The sequence below is a fragment of the Crocuta crocuta genome, unplaced genomic scaffold (assembly GCF_008692635.1).
Source record: "Crocuta crocuta isolate KB4526 unplaced genomic scaffold, BGI_CrCroc_1.0 scaffold343, whole genome shotgun sequence".
In the NCBI taxonomy this organism is placed as follows: Eukaryota; Metazoa; Chordata; class Mammalia; order Carnivora; family Hyaenidae; genus Crocuta; species Crocuta crocuta.
In genome coordinates, this window is record NW_027532679.1 from 5,326,681 (window position 1) to 5,345,327 (window position 18,647).

An 18,647-nucleotide genomic window follows, 5' to 3' on the forward strand; every position below is an offset into this window, starting at 1 on the left:
TATTTTCAGGTGCAGGGCGAGCCTGGTAGAGTGAAGCCTGCTTGAATTTCTGTCAACAGGAGAAATTGCAAAAGACCAGTCTTTCTGGTCCAGAAAGCAGGCCCTTAAATAGTAGAGAAAGGAGTAGGCTTTAGAGTCAATAGATACTTGGCTTTATGTCCTGGCCCTAACATTTTTACTTTTCAGGACCTGAGCAAGCTACCTGGACTTAAGCCCATGGGCTTAGGGTAAAATGGGGGATTATCCATTACTCCATTAAGTTCTTCTGTGGAGAGAATATGCAAAAATTACAGTACATAGTTCCAGCACTCAACAGGCAGCTATTAAGTGAGACAGTAAAATCAGAGCTCACATAATGAATCCTGTTCCAGGTGTTATCTTTTTTCCAAAGTGAAGTAGAAATGAGAGGAATTCAGATATTATAGAATTCTTCCTAAAATCAATAAATTAGGTTTCATAGAAGAGGAAACAGAGACTCAGAAAAGTCAGGTGACACATTTTTTGACTTAAAAAGATCCTGAAATTTGCTAACTCAGAATCAAAGAGGCTAAGCCCTCTGCCAGTCCCATAAACTACTTTTCTGCCAAATATTTGAAATAATGCTACAAACCACTCAGTTTTCTAATTATATATTCTTTATTACCAAAAGATAAATAAAATACAAAATAGACATTGTCACTTTGTTGAACTACTTCATGTTAAGGTAGGAATATGAACACACAAGTCATTGACTTTCTTGAAATAGGTAAGAATTAGCTCTATTTGCATTGCTGTTTTAATTTCATACTAGTCTGAATCTACATACTATATTCAGACTACTTGACAATTTATTACTCTTACCAGCACAATTTCTGAGATGGTAACTTAAAGCCATATCCTAATCAGTTTTGGTGAGCTGTTAAAAAGCCAATGTACTCATGTCAGAGGTTTGAAACAAGCTATTTTCATTGACCCCACTCTCACTGTCAGTACTATCTTCACAATGTTCTTTGAAGAGGCCTGAGGATCATGGTGGTCTCAGTTATTAATAGCCCTACAAGCTATCCTTTTCTTTGAAGAAAACTTCAACTTTAGGTTTTGCTTTTTGCAAATTTTACAGACACCTGCTTGCTGTAGCGATTAGGTATAATGGATATTCTACAATCTTTTAAAATTTAATATTCATGATTCTTACATAAAGGCAATCACAATTAAAACAGTATCACAAACCGTATATTCTGTGATAGAGGAAAGCATTTCTGTGTCTAAAGGCTCATGTCCAGAATGGTAAAAGACCATTCCAACATTGGCTCAAAGATGACAAAATATTATTTTTGTTATTCTGGGTGTAAGGTACAAGGAAATATTTTAAAAGTTAAAATTTTATAACCAAGTAGAAAACAGAATTATTACTATACAGACTGACATGGGGGATAAAGTTATTCAAATGTTCTACAGGTTTCCTTTCAGTAACCCAAAGCCCAAGAGAGAATAATTTTTTAGTTTCAGACCAGGGAAACCTTAGAGGGCAAAAACAAATGATTCTCAAATAAGTACAATTAGAGTTATACTAATAATTTGAAAAAAATGAAACCCTGATTTTGAGAAAGTAAGTAATCTGTCTTCAACATGCATGCTAACTAGATAAAGGGCCATATGAATTGTGGAAATAAAGTTTAAGCCTTAATAAATGTTGAGTAGAAGACATTCTTGTTAGGTAGAGAGTCAAAGCCTCTTTCCACAACACCTAATATAAAATTGGAAATAAAATCTTAATATTCACTTAATGTAATTTCTCTTTGTTTTTCTTCTTTGTTTCTTCGGTGTGCAAAGAAATGAATTTACTAAGAGACTTCTGGAAGCTTTATTAAAGTCAGGCAGCAAAAAGAGCAGTCAAGGGGTTTTCTACCTACAAATACAAATACAGATACAAAAGAATGTATCTATGTGTCTATCTTGGGTGACTGTCCATAACTAGTTACTACTGTCCAAGGAAAGAGGCCATGGGGTCATCTGGCCTCTGACGTTTCATTCTATAGGCTTCCATTTCCTCTTCAGTGGGTTCCCGAGTTTCATATATGCTATTGTAAGGCCGCTTCCTCTCATCAATCTGCATGATCTCCTTGACGTGAAGAAGGCGGGCTTCCTCTGCATTCAGTGCCTACAGTGAAAGAAAAAACATGAGTACCACCAACAGTAGCAGAGTACCAAAAGACCCCACTGAATGTAAACCGCTGTATCAAAAACCTAGCTTATATGAAAGAGCTTGAGAGTCAGCCCGTCTATTGTCAAGCTACAACTAATCACTATTTGGCTGACATTCTATCACATTTTCAATGTAAAAAATTTTTACTTAATAACAAAGATTCAGTGAGATTCATTTTATTAACATAAGTCCACAACTGATACTTCTGATGGAAACTACAATTCTAACTTTTCCCAAGGACTTGATGACACTTACAAAGTTTAGAGCTAGACGGCAATTCTTTCTGGATGTATGTCAAGAACTCTAAAATAACAGCTTTACAAAGCACGTTTCTTCTGCACATTAGTGATATTTATCAAACATTCCAAGAAGCAGGCAATACTAAGACAAAAAAATCTCCATTTGTATTCTAGGCCTTATACAAGGTGACCTGAGCAAATCACCCAGACCTGGGGCTCACTTCTTCATTTTTAAAATGAGCTTGGATATAGGACTAGATAATTTCTTAAGTTCACTACAAATAAAGAATATTGTCATCACTCTGACTTCACAAAGTACCTTTTTCAATTTTTCATGTTTCTTTTCTTCATCATCACTATCTGAACTGCTCTTTCGATGCTTCTTTTTCTTCTTCTTTTTCTTCTTCTTATCTTCTTTTAGTTTTTCTTGATGTATCTGATAGGGACGATTGAAATATAGGGTTATTAATGCAAAAACATTAAGTTCTAGTGCAAATTTTAAAGTCTGCCCTCCAGCACTTAAAATTTTTGGACACATGGAGTGCTGGGTGGCTCGATCAGTTAAGTGTCTGACTTCAGGTCAGATCATGATCTCATGATTTGTGAATTCGAGCCCCGCATTGGGCTCTCTGCTGTCATCAGGAAGCCCGCTTGGGATCCTCTGTTCCCCTCTCTCTGGCCCTCTCCCTTGTGCATGCGCATTCTCTCAAAAGTAAACACTGAGAAAAAAATTCAGGACAAACGATTATAGACTTACCTCCATGAGGGTCTGAGGTTTTTTCACAGATTCTTCTCCAGTTATATCATTTATAATACATTCCTCTGAATTCTGTGAGAAAATATAGCCATTTGACTTGAGTATCATAGTTACCCATCATTGAAGAAAAAGTTAAAATTTGAAACATGAGAAATATGTTTCACATAGGTTCTGACTTAAGAGCTTTGGTTGTTTTACACTTACAAGAACTAGAGGACAATTACTTACAGCAATCTCTTTCCCAGCTTCTCCAGTGCAATAGGAATACTTGAAAAAAGAGTGACAGCATTTGTATCCCCATCGGCCTTCTTTCCAGTAAGATCCCCAGATATGCTGCATGCAGAGAGAGCGCTGTTACTTAAAAAGGAACTTGAAACTAAGGACTCTCATATACTGTTGATATAAGTATAAAATAATACAGTCCTTTAAAAGGTTAATTTGGGAGAAAAATTTGGGAGGGATTCCAGGGCTAGCTAATAAGGAGAGGGTAGCCTGCTCTCAAGTGTGAGAAGCAGGCATTACATTATAATGGTCTTACATTCTATTCCCAAAACTATAAAAAAAAAAAAAAAAAGAAAGAAAGAAAGAGGATATCTGACTTCTCTTTAAAAATTAAGAAGGACTAGGAAATTCTGGGCCCACATTCCTACTTGGCAAGAACTGGCTGTTGCTGACCAGCGGATGCCCCTTTTAGACAGGGTTTGTGTTCTCTAGTTTGTAAAATTTGCCTGACTCACTTCACTCATATATAATTTAGTGGACTGGCTCCTATAGGAGTTCTAAACTTAGACCCAACTTAGAGAGACAACTGTAGTTTGGGTACTTCAAAGGTATAGCAAGGAACATGTTTTATGATGTGATGCAGTATGAATTCCACTGTATCACTTAGGTTTTTGTCAAAATATTTAACTTTAGGGTGCCTGGGTGGCTCAGTTGGTTAAGCTGGAGTGTCTGACTTCAGCTCAGGTCATTATCTCATGGCATGTGAGTTTGAGCCCTGCATCAGGCTCTGTGCTGATAGCTCAGAGCCTGGAGCCTGCTTTCAATTTTGTGTGTGTGTGTCTCTCTCTCTCTGCCCCTTCCTCACTCATGCTCTGTTTCTCTCTCAATAATAAATAAACATAAAAAAATTAAACAAAAATTAAGCTTTAATCAAGCCTTTAGATCTGAATTTGTTTATATGAAATACAGAGGATAGAGGAATAACTTGTATGGTATCACTAGGAACCAGTCAAAACAATGTGAGACAGTTTACAAAATAACTGGTCTGATCTGTTTTAAGAGTCACTGTCCTGAAAAAGGGGAGTTACGACAGAGGGAGATAGAGAAAAAAAAAGACGTAACAACCAAAATAAACTTTGATTGGATTACGACTCAAAACAAAAACAAAAACAAACCACCTATTTAAAGATATTTTGGTATAGGGGCGCCTGGGTGGCTTAGTCGGTTAAGCATCCGACTTTCGCTTAGGTCATGATCTCGCGGTTCATGGGTTCAAGCCCCGCGTCGGGCTCTGTGCTGACTGCCAGCTCAGAGCCTGGAGCCTGTTTCAGTCTGTGACTCCCTCTCTCTCTGACCCTCCCCTGCTCACGCTGTCTCTCTCTCTCTCTCCTAGAAATAAATAAAAAATAAAAAATAAAAAAAATAAAACATTAAAGATATTTTGGTATATATTTGGTGATGTGATTAAGAATTATAGATTAGATAATATTAAGGAGTCCATGTTAATTTTCTGAAGTGTGATAATGTAGAAGAATATCCTTAATTTTAGGAGATACATGATATAGTGCCTATGGGTGAAATATCATAATATCTGTAATTTTCAAGTGTTTTAGTATGAAAAGTACAAATATATTTATATGTGTATGTATACATACAATATCAGCATACGTACACCCCTCCCTCTGCCCAGACAAAGTCTATATGGCAACATGCAACAAATTTCCGACTCTTAGGTGGTGGATATGTGGGTGAACATAATAGTATTCTTTTACATTTTTTGTACTTATGGAAAAATTTCATAAAATAAAATGAAAATGTAAGAAAAAAACAAGCACAACAATGATTTGCTAATGAAGCTGTAATAAGAAAATATAACTCAGAAAAATGCTAACAAGGACACCAAATGGTTCTAGTTTAACACATACTGTGTGATTGTGGATCTTCACATCCTCCTCATACTTAGAGCAGGCAACAGCCCTCTCCTGTCCTTTGATGACTGTTCCGTGTCTTGAGTACTCCACATAGTCTTCAGTCTGAGCTAAAAGCAATTCAGCTGGAGGGGCATCCAAGTGTTCTTGGCCACCATACTAAAAGAACATAGAACATTATTATTAAATACATTTTATAGCAAAGGTTTGCATTCAAATTTCTATTGATGAGTTTATTTCCAGTCAGAAACGTTAAAGGAATATTCTTCATGGACTCTGTTATATAAAATACAGTGAAAAAGAAAAAGCCACATAATTTTTATAGGCAAATAAAATCACTATTTACGTGTTGAGTGTGGCAGATTACCAGATGGCCATCAATTCCTCTTAATCATGTCTACATGCCCATTTGCCACATGACTTTGCTATTCTTCTCCTCAAGAGATAGTCTGTTGTTTCTCCATCCTTTGAATCTGGGCCTGGCCATGTTATTTGTTCAGGCCTTTGGGAAACTGACAAATGTGATGCAAGCAAAGGCCTGGAAAGCACTTGTGCAGTGGGGCATACTTTTGTTGCTAGCCTCTGGTACCCCAAGAAAGTCATATGAAGCTGGACTCGCCTACCAAAGGATGACAGCCCACCCGGGGCAGACATGAGCTGTTCCAGATGAGGGCTCTTAGGATAATTAGGCTGCTAACTGCTAGAGACTAGAATGAAGCCATTCTAGATCATCCAGCTTCAGATGGGCAGGCCGAAACCAGGAGACTCAGCTGACATACAAAACTGTCAAAAACAACAAATGTTTATTTTAAACTGTAGTGTTTTTCTAGAGGTTTTTTTTTTCTGCTTAAGCTTCCTGATACAGCTCTACTGATAATATATGCACGTGATTTAGTCAATGTGAGGGTAGGACTGTTCCTAGCAAATTATATTCCAAATGTAAACTGAATGATTAGTAACTAGTCATTTCTCTTTAATGAACATTCTTTAAGCATTTTGGTCAAAAGTACCTTTTCCAGGATGCTTTCTTTCTGCTGTTCTTTAAAGTCTTCTTTTTTGACTTTGAAGGACTTGTACAACAGCTCTAGTTTTGTAGGATCGGCCTGCAGATGCACTTCAGATCCCTTGTCATAGGCTTCCCAAGCAAACACTACAAACATCAAACACATCTTAATGTCTTGTCAGCTCCACTTATTGCATGCTTCTTGAAAACAAATGTTTAAAAATGCTCTCAAATTTCTTTTGAGCTTATATAAAATACCTTGACTTAGAGCAAATACTTACACTGTGTCTGAGCCATTGAAATGGTGTCTCCTGTGTACCTAACGAAGTTATCCCCTGCATAGCTCACTCTGTAAATACAAATTTAAAAAGCAAATTGTTTCAGAAATTTCTTTAAGGAAAGTTCATTCTCTTCTGACCCAACCATAGATGATGTTCATTTTAACCCAGATACAGTTTTATGATTAAAAACTCTCCCCCAACCTCCGCCCTGTCTTGAAGTCTATACATTTAACTTGACACTTACTCATCTGGATTCTTTCCTGCATTGGCATAGGGATTCTCTCTCATCGCTCTAGTTTTGGGATCGTAGTAAGCAGAATTTGGATCTAAATTCCGCAAATACTAGAAGGGAAATATGGTTAAAGACTGCATTAATGTTTACTTCTGTTAAAAAAGATTTCAACAGACTAGGCAGAGGAGTCAATCATGATCAGTTGTGTGTATGCGTTTCCGGAGAACAAAAGAGAAAAAACAGAATGATACCTAATCTTGGAATGACTAACTATATCACCCATGTACTGTCCAGATCCCAGATGAGTAGACAAAATTTGGAGTGGGCAGACAGATTTTTCTTCAATGTGAATGTTAAGTTGGCAAGGCTTACTTTTGCAATATCTTCTCGAATCCTGAGATTCCGGACAGTAATTCGCCTCTTAGAGTCAAAGTTCTGTCCAGGCATGTCAATATCATCTGCATATTTATCTTCATCCTCATCTTCACTATTATGATCTTTTTCCTGAAGGAAGAGGAAAGAGGGAAAAACAAATTACAAGAAAAAAAGAGCAGCATCTAGTTCTTGCTTTCCTTTAATCAAACTCTTATTCACTTATATTCCTTAAAACTATTATTATTAGTTATTGTTATTAGCCATCAGAAATTGAAAAATTTAGTGTATGTCCAGATAAGGCAAATATTTATTACCGTTTGAGAATTTGGTTCCTCTTCTCCCCACTGGTGTTTTGGAGAATTCTGCATCAAGCAAGAAGAAAAAGAATTTGTAACTTTATTCCACTGAATCTACTGATTCACACTTTATTATTATTTTTTAAAAATATTTATTTAGTTTTGAGACAGATAGAGAGAGAACAAGCAAGCATGAGCAGGGAAGGGGTACAGAGGGAGACACAGCATCCAAAGCAGGCTCCAAACTCCAAGCTGTTAGCACAGAGCAGGGCTTGAACTCATGAAGTATGAGACCTGAGCCAAAGTTGCATGCTCAACTGACTGAGCCACCCAGGTGCACCTATTGATTCACACGTTAAATACATAGGTAAAATAATATAATTTAAATCTAACTGAACAAATCCTCATATTTTCTCATTGTAATGAACATTAAGTTCTGAATACAAGTATGTCATTATGAAATTTTATCATAGAGTCTACAAAGCCAGTAAATTTCTAGAGAATTTTCAATGATACAGGATTATAATCAAACAAGGTAAGAAGAACATCAAGATGATCAATGTAATCAATATATATTCATTTCTTATATGTTAACCTTTAGACATACCATTTTTGCTAAACCTTACTAGTTTTCTATCAAGTCCAAAAAGAAAATGTTACAGGATCATGTAATAAGGATCTTTAGAGCCAAAACAGCTTTTGTAAAATTTAGGTAATGAAGGAATCTACTCAGATGACACCATATTGTAATTTAAGGAGAGTCTAAGATCCTTGGCACAAAGATACTCTTTCTTCATTAGTAATTGGTCATGATTTTCTCTAATTTCACAAAATGTCTATACCAAAGCAGTCAGTATTTTATTCTGTCCCTTTAAAAAGCTTCAAAGGTTAAAAAGGTACCTTATTGTATTAGTGGGGGAATATGGAAATATATGTGTGTGAATCAATCAGTCTATCCATTCTCCCTATATAAATAGAATGATAGACAGAGATAGATACACATAGAATATATTGGTGAGAGCATAAATTTGTACAGCTTTCCTGAATGGCCTCTGAGTGATATGACATCAAAATTTTAAATAAAAGTACTCACTGTGTCAACAACTATACATTAAAGAATTTACTTTAAGGGAATAATACCTCAATTAAATAAAGAGATATGTACAAGAATGTGACTTACAGTGTTGTATATAGTTATCAAAGAGTTGGGTAAAAATCAAATTAGTAATTGACAACTGGGTATATACATTGCTGCACTCAATGAACACTAAACATTCATTAAATGTGATTCTATCTGGGACACCTGGGTGACTCAGTCAGGCGTCCAACTCTTGGTTTCAGCTGGGGTCATGATCTCATGGTTGTTAAGATTGAGCCCCATGTCTGGCTCCACACTGGGCATGGAGCCTGCTTAGGATTCTCTTTCCCTCTTTCTCTGCCCTTCCCCTGCTCATGCTTGCGCTCTCAAAAAAAAATACATGATTCTATTCAATGTGCAGGATAAAACCATATAATTTACTGCCCCTTCCCTTTTTTTTGCTGTTAAAAAGGGAGAAAGAGGGGCGCCTGGGTGGCCTAGTCAGTTAAGCGTCCGACTTTCGCTTAGGTCATGATCTCGCAGTTCGTGGGTTCGAGCCCCGCGTCGGGCTCTGTGCTGACTGCCAGCTCAGAGCCTGGAGCCTATTTCAGAGTCTGTGTCTCCCTCTCTCTCTGACCCTCCCCTGCTCATGCTGTCTCTCTCTCTCCTAGAAATAAATAAAAACATTAAAAATAAATTTAAAAAAAAAGGGAGAAAGAGATGGGAATAACATTATATATTTGTTTTTCTTTGTATTTATGTAAGAAACTTTGAAAGGATACACAAGAAAAATAAAACAGATTAGGGGGAGGGTTGAGGTTTTGAGATAGAGTAGATGCAGGCAAGGATGGGAGACTTTTTACTGCCTATCTTCTTAAATTGCTTGGAGTTTTGAACCATGTGAATTTATATAAAAATAAATAGGTCTGTATTTGTTTAATTACACAGAAAACATGACCTCATGTTTGCTCCTATTGTTTAACTGAAAGAAGTGATAAGTATGTAAAGATGAAATCCACATAAAAAACAAGTTGTATTATCATTATACATGTGTAGAGATGTACCAGGGGGAGGTGGAATGGGACCTAGAAAGGTCTACTTCAAATGTTTATAGTTAACATAGGAGATACTGATTTTTTTCCTTATAATTTTTCCAAATCTTTTTCAATGCATATGTGTTATTTTCAGAATCAGACATTTTTTAAATAAAGATTTCATTTTTTAAGTAATTTCTACACCCAATGTGGGATTTGAACTCACAAGCCTGAGATCAAGAGTTGCAAGCTCTAATGGCTAAGGCAGCCAGGCTCCCCAGATATATGTGTTCTTTTTAATTTTTTTCATTTATTTTTATTTTTTATTTTAGAGAAAGAGAGAGAGAGAATCTTAAGCAGGCTCCAATACTCAGTTTGGAGTGCAGAGCCCAGTGTGGGGCTCAATCCCACAACCCTGGGATTGTGACCTAAGCTGAAAATCAAGAGTCAGACACTCAACCAACTGAGCACCTAGGCGCCCTTTTTTTTTTTTTTTTAAATATATTCTTAAAGTTTATTTAGAGAGAGAGAGAGTGCACGTGAGCAGGGGAGGGACAGAGAGAGAGGAAGAAAGAATACCAAGTCCTGACACAGGCCTTGATCCCATGATCTGTGAGATCATGACCTGAGCCAAAATCAAGAGTTGGATGCTTAACTGACTAAGCCATCCAGGGGCCCCTGTTTTTAAAAAAAAATTTTTTTTTCTTGGAGTACCTACCTACAAGTTGCCAGTTCAACAAAAAAAAATTTATAATGCTGTATAGAAATCTATTTGAATGCTGTTCAATCTCTATAGTAGACGATTCTACTATATGTAGTTAATATTAATATCCAAGTACTGAAGTGGGCAAAAATCATCAGTCCCCTGTATACATTTAAGTATGCTTACTGGGAAGATAAATTCTACTATGTTTATGATAAACAGAAAATATATTGAACAAGAGAAACAGCCTGTTTTCCTTTTTCCAGAGTTGGTGTTAACAACAGTTACCAATTACCAAGTATTTTCTTACTATGTGATATGAATGCTAAACCTCCTGAGGGGTACATGTTATCTCAATTTGAGATGACAAACTGAAGCTCAGAAAAGTAAATTAATTTTTCTACAATCACCTAGCTAGCCAAGGACAGAGCTGGATTTTAGCATCTATCTGTTAACCCGGGCTGTGAGCCTGCCTGCTAGGTGGCCTCAAGGACTGTTCACTTGGTGCTTACTTAGGTCTGTTTCTAATTCATACTTGCCAAGAATCCCTTTTAGGAATTTAAATTCCAAATGTTTAGTTTATTATTTATGTGTGCCATAAATTTGTTAAAAAGAAAACTTTTAATAATCACAATATACATTAACTATCAAGTTGTCATAAGTAAAAAATTGGCTATATCTTTTTACTATAAAAATTCTTTTACTCAGCTATAAAATTATTATAGTCATTATGGAAAATGTAGAAAATACTAGTAAAAATACAAAGAAAAATTTACTAATTCTACATTGAATGAGAATTAGTATTCTGATCTTTTTTCCTTTGTGATATTACAGTATTTTTTCAGGTGTTATTTAAATGTAAGTGGTATCCACTGTAGTTACAAAGTATTGACAAAAGCAACTTTAAGAGCCATGCCCCATTCTATCATGCAGATGCAAGAGAGTCTACTTTACCAATTCCCTGTTCCTGTTTAAGCTATTTCAATGTCGTGCTATCTTAAAAAGTGCTACAATGAATATATTTGCATATATGATTTTTTTTCTGATTACTAGAAAATTCTTTAGGATGAAAGCATCTTCTAATTTAATTCCAGAAAATGTATATAAATATTTTATGGCAACATTCTTTCCAAAATGATTGTGTCCAGGTATATTCCCGTGAATGGTATGAGTGCCAGTTTTACTCTTTCCTCTGAATAGCACTTCTCTGTCCCTAAAATCTTGGTTTTGTTTTGTTTTGTTATGTTTATTTTGTTTCTGTAAGATACAGAGAGAGAGAGAGAGCAGGGGAGGGGGAGAGAGAGGGGGAGCCAGAGGATCTGAAGCAGGCTCCATGCTGACAGCAGATAGACAGATGCAGGGCTTGAACTCATGAACCATGAGATCATGACCAGAGCTGAAGCTGGATGCTTAACTAACTGAGCCACTTAGGCGCGCCCCACCCCCACCCCCAACCCCGACCCTGCTAAAATCTTTACTAATTGGAGAGATAAAATGAATTCTTGTTTTAATTTTCATTTTTTGTTTACTAAGAGTTTGAATTTTTTTTTATTGATCATTTTTATTACTTACAGCCTGTTCCACTAATTTCCCTGAGGCTAATTCTTCTTGGAGTTTCTGGGCTTTCAGTGTTCGTTTTGCCTAATAAAAAAGGAAACACTTGAAATTAACTTTACAACATTCAAATGAACATTTAGTTTTTTTAGATTTAAAATCAACAAATTTATTGTGTTCAGAAAGGTCACTAAACAAGGTCATCTCTAGGAGATTTCTTATAGCTCCAGATCAGGAGTTTGTAACTTCTGTTTGAAACAGGCATTAATGTAAACTGAGCCAAACAGCAACAGTGACTAAACTGCAGAGCACAAGCTCTGTCCAGAAGGGGCAGCTGTCACCTGACTCCAGGTGACTGACCCTTGCCAGGCAGACCAAGGATTACCATATCATTGTTCGAGAACAGATGAAACTTACATTATGCGATATCCCATAATTTTTAAATGTAAACTCTACTTAAAAGAAAAAAAGGGCAGTATGACTATGGACTTTAAGGAATGGGGATGAGTAGGTAAAATCATAACAGAAAAAAACTGAGGTTGAATTAAAATAAAATTCAATTTTCTGAAATGAGTTATCCTATTCCCCTCTCACCTCTCTCAAATGCTATGTGAGACAACTGTAAAAACAGGTCCATGGGCAAGATGCAGTGGGGCTGGAGTGTGTGTGGAAGGGACAAGAGTTTATAACTTTAAAAAGCCAAAAGCTTTAGATACTAATCTGTTCTCGTGCTTCAAATATCTTCTGCAACCTCAGGAAGCTAAAAACAATATAAGAATCAAATAAGAAGACACTGCTGCCAGTAGGGCTAGCCCACTTTATCTTCACTATTCCATTAGGTCTACTACTGCTATTATAAAAATGCCACCATTTTTATATTGCTTGAAGACTAGAAAAATAGAGTTGCTAAATCATTGATAACAGCAAAATGTACATTCTTTAAGCAGTGTGGGAAAGCAGGGAACTTTGCTCACCAGATCAACTTTGGCGTATTCTTCTACGATTTTCATGTGTTCCTCTGGATTGTAGCCATTCCACCGGTCCCTCTTCCCATCATAGTCAAACATCAGCTGGGGCTGGACATGCTCATCTGGAGCTATATTAGTACCTGTAAATTTTGCTCCAACTCGCCTGGGTCTCTGGGAAATAAAATAAAATAAAATCTTTCCCTCAGCTCCTATAGCCCAGAGGAAAATTTTAGATGATCTTTACAAAGCAAGTGTAAACACACCATGGGTGCTTATGGTCTGCTCAATTATCAGTTACTCTCCCAGCAGTAAATTTTGAAGGGGCTAATCTAATTTCACTCAAATTAAATTTTTATTTAACTTATGCCAAAATTTAGGTAATTTTAGAAAAACAGAATTAGCTATCTGACAAAAAATGAAAGAGACTTTCTGACAAATTTCTCAAATTCTCAAAGGTGAGCTTACCTCAAAGCAATCTTTCTTTTTGTGTGTCATGGCCCCACAATTTTCACATGCTCCCTTGCGGTACTTAGTAGTTATGGAATTCTATAAATGGATATAAAGAAAAACAAAATATTCTAATTATCTGAATAAATTAGAAATAATTTTGGCTCTCACTACTATATCATCTAATGAAGTGATTTACTTATTAAGAGAAAAACAACTTAGAGTCTCTATACTTTATAAATGAGAAAATTTAAATACTTTAGCAACATATTAAAACTTATAAAAGAAAACACAGACTAAAATAGTATGTATTGTGAATTTTAATTCCAGGTAAAAGATTGTATAATCTGTTTCAATTTAATTTAGTATCCAAGGTTCTTACATTAAGTTCTTAATAAAATCTCCATTTCCACAAGGATATACATAAAAGTTGCCCACATACCTCTTTTACACCCCTCTTGTACCATTCTCCAGATGAGCTGTATTGTTTCTGTTTCTCTGGTTGTGGTCTCTGGTGCTTTAAAGTAGGTCTTTTTGATGGATCAATATACCATGGCACTGAAGAAATATACTGAGGTATATGAGGATTGATGTCTCTGTAATTAAAAAAAAATATATGTATATATTTTTTTCTTAGTTTATTGTCAAGTGGGTTTCCAATAACACCCAGTGCTCATTCCAACAAGCGCCCTCCTCCATGCCCATCACCCCCCATCCCCTCTCCCCCATGCACCNTCTGGATGTCCTCTTTGGAGACGTGTCTGTTCATGTCTTTTGCCTATTTCTTCACTAGATTATTTGTTTTTCGGGTGTGGGGTTTGGTGAGTTCTTTATAGATTTTGGATACTAGCCCTTTATCTGATATGTCATTTACAACTATCTTTTCCCATTCCATAAGTTGCCTATTAGCTTTATGGACTGTTTGCCGTGCAAAAGCTTTTAATCTTGATGAGGTCCCAATAGGTCATTTTTGCTCTTGATTCCCTTGCCTTTGGGGATGTGTCAAGTAAGAAATTGCTGCAGTTGAGGTCAAGGAGGTTATTTCCTGCTTCTTCCTCTAGGGTTTTGATGGTTTCCTGTCTCACATCCAGGTCCTTTATCCATTTTGAGTTTATTTTTGTGTATGGTGTGAGACAGTGATCTAGTTTCATTCTTCTGCATGTTGCTGTCCAGTTCTCCCAGCACCATCTGTTAAGGAGGCTGTCTTTTTTCCATTGGATACTCTTTCCTGCTTTGTCAAAGATTAGCTGGCCATACATTTGTAAGTCCAATTCTGAGTTCTCTATTCCATTCCACTGGTCGATGTGTCTATTTTTGTGCCATATATACATTTTTTAAAGAATAAAATTTGAGGGGTGCCTGGGTGGCTCAGTTAGTTAAGTGTCCGACTCTTGATTTTGGCTCAGGTCATGATCTCACGCATGGTTCATGAGATCGAGCCTTGCACAGGGCTCTGCGCTGACAACGTGGAGCTTCCTCTGGGTTCTCTTCTTCTCTCTCTGCCCCTTCCCACTTATGCTCACTCACACTCTCTCTCAATAATAAATAAAAATTAAAAAAGAAGAAAATATGAAAATAATTGATATTACAATTACAAAGGTAAACTTTTATAGACTCTAAGATCAGAGATAACGCAGTGGGAGGGAGAGGGAAGACAATATGCTTATCTCTATAATATAGTAAAAATAAATTAAAAATAAGCAAAGTAATTTATAATTTATTTTAGAGTGAAAAAATTTCCTATATAGAAACTAAAAATAGTGACAGAACTGAGTTGGGGAGATAGATACGGAAGACTGGGGTGTATGTTAGTAAATATATCTTATGAAAGAAGTAAGAAGCTAGCTAATAATGTCTAGCATTGATTAAAACAATAAAGTAGGTACATTTTTTTTAAATGTACCTTCTTTAAAAATTTTTAACATTTATTTATTTTTCTTTAAAAAAAAATTTTTTTTTAAATGTCTATTTTGAGAGCCAGAGAGCGAGCAGGGGAGGGGCAGAGAGAGAAGGAGACACAGAATCTGAAGCAGGCTCCAGGCTCTAGGCTGCCAGCACAGAGCCCAATGTGGGGCTCGAACCCACTGACTATGAGATAATGACCTGAGCCAAAGTCAGACGCTTTGCCGACTGAGCCACCCAGGCACCCCTATTTATTATTTTTGAGAGACAGACAGAGACAGAGCAGGAGTGGAGCAGGGTTAGAGAGAGACAGAATGTGAAGCAGGCTCCAGGCTCTGAGCTGTCAGCACAGAGCCCAATACGGGGCTCGAACTCACAACCCGTGAGATCATGACCTGAGCTAAAGTCAGATCCTTAACTGACTGAGACACCCAGGTGCCCCAATGTAGGTATATTATTTAGAGAGATGGAGGTATCAACTGGAAAAACTCAAAACAGAAAGATTTTTAAGTAATCACTTTTGCAGCTGGAACGAGGAGTGGGAGGGGTTGAAAGGGATGACTGTTGTTCATTTTAAGTCCTTCAGTATTTTTTTTTATTATTAAACCTTACATATATGAATTTGATAAAATAATAAAAACAGAAAGGATGTAAACGGTAAAGATAGCTTCCTGTTAAAGCAAAGGATGAGAAATTACTAATTACTATGTGGACATAAATTTCAATTTTTAAAAAATGTTTATTTATTTACTTTGAGAGAGAGAGTGAGCATGTACACATGTGCACAGAGGAAAGGCAGAGACGGAGAGGGAGAGAGACAATCCCAAGCATGCTCTATGTGTTCAGTGTAGAGCTGGATGTGGGGCTTGATCTCATAAACCGAGACCATGACCTGAATGGAAACCAGGAGTTGGATGCTTAACTGACTGAGCCACCCAAGCACTCCATAAATCTGAATTCTGAATAAACAGATGATGCGGAAAATAAAGAACTTACTTTCCTTCCTCATCAACTTCTGCAGGAGCATTACCCAGTTTTCGCTGTTCTTCTAACTCCTTCTTCTTTCTCCAGTCCTCTCTGGTCATCTTCTTTGGTTCCTCCAGGCTCATTTCTTTGGACCCCGAGAGGGGGGCCGCATTAACTGCATCTACAGCTGCAGCTGACATGGTTATCTGGACTCCTCTATGAAAAGAATGAAACACATATTAATATAAACTAGGCCTTCACGAGCTCATCAGTAAAACTATTAAAAGCACATCCTAATAATACATACTACAGTCTGGCTTATATTTCATAAGTTCTTATAGTACCTGTAAGGGAAGGGTCTCTTTCCCCTCCACAAAGTCTCTATATAATATTTGCAGTTCCTCCCTCAACTCTAATTTATAAATGCAGAGAAACATACAGAAATATACTTAAAACTTCATTAGACTCTCTCATTAACATTCCTGAGTTTCTCTTTTTACTTCTATGTCTCAAAATTTTCTAGCACATTAACCCTACATGACTAAACAATGTCCTGTCTGTTTTCCTTAAAGATGAAATGCCTTGGGGCACCTGGGTGGCTCAGTCGGTTAAGTGTCTGACTTCTGCTCAGGTCATGATCTCATGGTTCGTGAGTTCAAGCCCCACATTGGACTCTGTGAGGACAGCTCAGGGCCTGGAGCCTACTTCAGATTCTGTGTCTCCCCCTCTCTCTGACCCTCCCCTGCTTGCACTCTGTCTCTCTCTCTCAAAAATAAACAAACATTTAAAAAAAGAAATAAAAAATAAACTGTTAGAGGAAAAAAATTAACTTAAAAAAAGATGAAATGCATTAAGAATTATCTATAGCCACTGACTCTATTTTCTTAGCTTCTACTTCCCTTCTTAGTCACTCTAATTTAGTTTCCATCCCCTACCTCTCTAAAAAGTTACTACTGAGTTATCAATGATCAATGTACTAAGTCCACTATACATTTTTCAGGTCTGTTCCTTCCCTTCTCAAAATATTCTTATCCTTGGCCTAACACTATATTCTCCTGCTTTTTCTTGAATCTCTCTTGCTGCTCCTGTCTTCTTTGCAGATTTATCTAGTTCTGCCTAGTTATTTAATTTTGGATTCTACACGGTTCAGTTCTAGAGTCTCTTTCATTACTCTGGACTCTATCGGTAGACTAGGTCATCTATTTCTAAGGCTCTGATAGCCACGATAATCACTGCTGGCTCTCCAACTTACTTCTCCTCTTTAGATCTTTTATCTGAGCTTCATATACATATATTCCAATTGCTTACTTCATAGCATCTTCACTTAGAGGTCTTAGTGACACCTAAACTCAACAAATTTGTTTAAAAAAATTTTTTTAATGTTTACCTATTTTTGAGACAGAGAGACAGAGTGTGAGCAAGTGAGGGGCAGAGGGAGAAGGAGATACAGAATCTGAAACAGGCTCCACGCTCTGAACTGCCAGCACAGAGCCCGATGCGGACTCGGAGCCACCAACAGGGAGATCATGACCTGAGCCGAAGTCGGATGCTTAACTGCCTGAGCCACCCAGGCACCCCAAAACTCAACGAATCTTAATTGAAATTTATGATCTCCTCCATGAAATCTCATTTCCATTCACTGTTTCCTCTCTCAATGAAAAATACCACTTATCCCTTTACATATGTGTTCCAGCTAATCTCCACATCTATTTCATCACTAAGTATTGTTATTTTCACGTTCTGAATAGCATTAAAGTATATCTACTTCTCTCTATTCTCAATGCTACTGTTTCAGTGTTAAGTCATTACTTCTCCTTATTGGTCTTCTGTCATTCTCTCCAGTCAGTTCTCCACACTGCAGTGTTATTTTTTCAAAATACGTAGTTAATCATATCATGTCCTACTACACAAGCTTAACACCCTTCAATGAGGCACTAGCCTCATACATCATTTTAAGCATTCCAGTAGTCATATTAAAACATAAAAAAAAGTGTCTTCTAACCTAAAAGAGAATAAAATAAGTCTTTAAAATCTGACACATTTTATAAGGTATTCAGACTAGCCATATTTCAAGAGCTCAAGAGCCACAAGTAGCTAACAGCTGGACAGTGAAGCTCCAACAACATCCGATCATTATTACTCTAAAAACTACTGAAGACGCACTCCTGGTCTGGCTAGGTACAAGTTCAGTGTCTGAGGCCTAGGACCGCGGCTTCTTTCTCGGTCTCCAATCCCCGTTCCCTCCTCAACTTGGCGTTCATCACTTCCGTAAGGATATATATAAGAGTTAGGAGCCATTGGCCTATTTTCCAGACTTTTCCAGCTTCACTTCTTCCTGATCCCCAAATTTCCACATTTACTCACCAGGTCCGGCCACAGCGGACGCCAAGGGCTTCCGACAGAGACGAAAGCAATCCGTCAATGTTTACTTCCTGTTGTTCCGCCCTCTCCCAGCAGCCACTTCGGTAGTTTCCGGA

General features: G+C 37.0%; 1 protein-coding gene across 1 annotated transcript; it reads right to left on the reverse strand.

Moving 5' to 3' along the window:
- Window positions 1-1,829: 1,829 nt before the first annotated feature.
- SLU7 (spliceosome associated SLU7) lies at window positions 1,830-18,634 on the reverse strand. Its single transcript, XM_077780717.1, has 16 exons — window positions 18,535-18,634; window positions 16,201-16,386; window positions 13,745-13,898; window positions 13,321-13,401; window positions 12,862-13,026; window positions 11,906-11,974; window positions 7,537-7,584; window positions 7,220-7,351; window positions 6,860-6,957; window positions 6,616-6,683; window positions 6,342-6,481; window positions 5,329-5,490; window positions 3,410-3,514; window positions 3,182-3,253; window positions 2,744-2,860; window positions 1,830-2,140 (listed from the first exon to the last, which is right to left on the reverse strand). The coding sequence occupies exons 2-16, from the start codon at window positions 16,368-16,370 to the stop codon at window positions 1,961-1,963; spliced, it is 1,761 nt and encodes a 586-aa protein (XP_077636843.1). The 5' UTR covers window positions 16,371-16,386; window positions 18,535-18,634; the 3' UTR covers window positions 1,830-1,960.
- Between the last annotated feature and the right edge of the window lie 13 nt (window positions 18,635-18,647).

What these genes read in the sequence shown, in the direction of transcription:
- SLU7 (XM_077780717.1), bottom strand. Translation starts at nt 16,370, where the DNA reads ATGTCAGCTGCAGCTGTAGATGCAGTTAATGCGGCCCCCCTCTCGGGG. An exon ending in TTCAATGGCTCAGACACAGT is followed by an intron (nt 6,482 to 6,615) that starts GTAAGTATTTGC and finishes TGATGTTTGTAG; the next exon opens with TGTTTGCTTGGGAAGCCTAT. An exon ending in AAGAAAGCATCCTGGAAAAG is followed by an intron (nt 5,491 to 6,341) that starts GTACTTTTGACC and finishes ATGTTCTTTTAG; the next exon opens with TATGGTGGCCAAGAACACTT.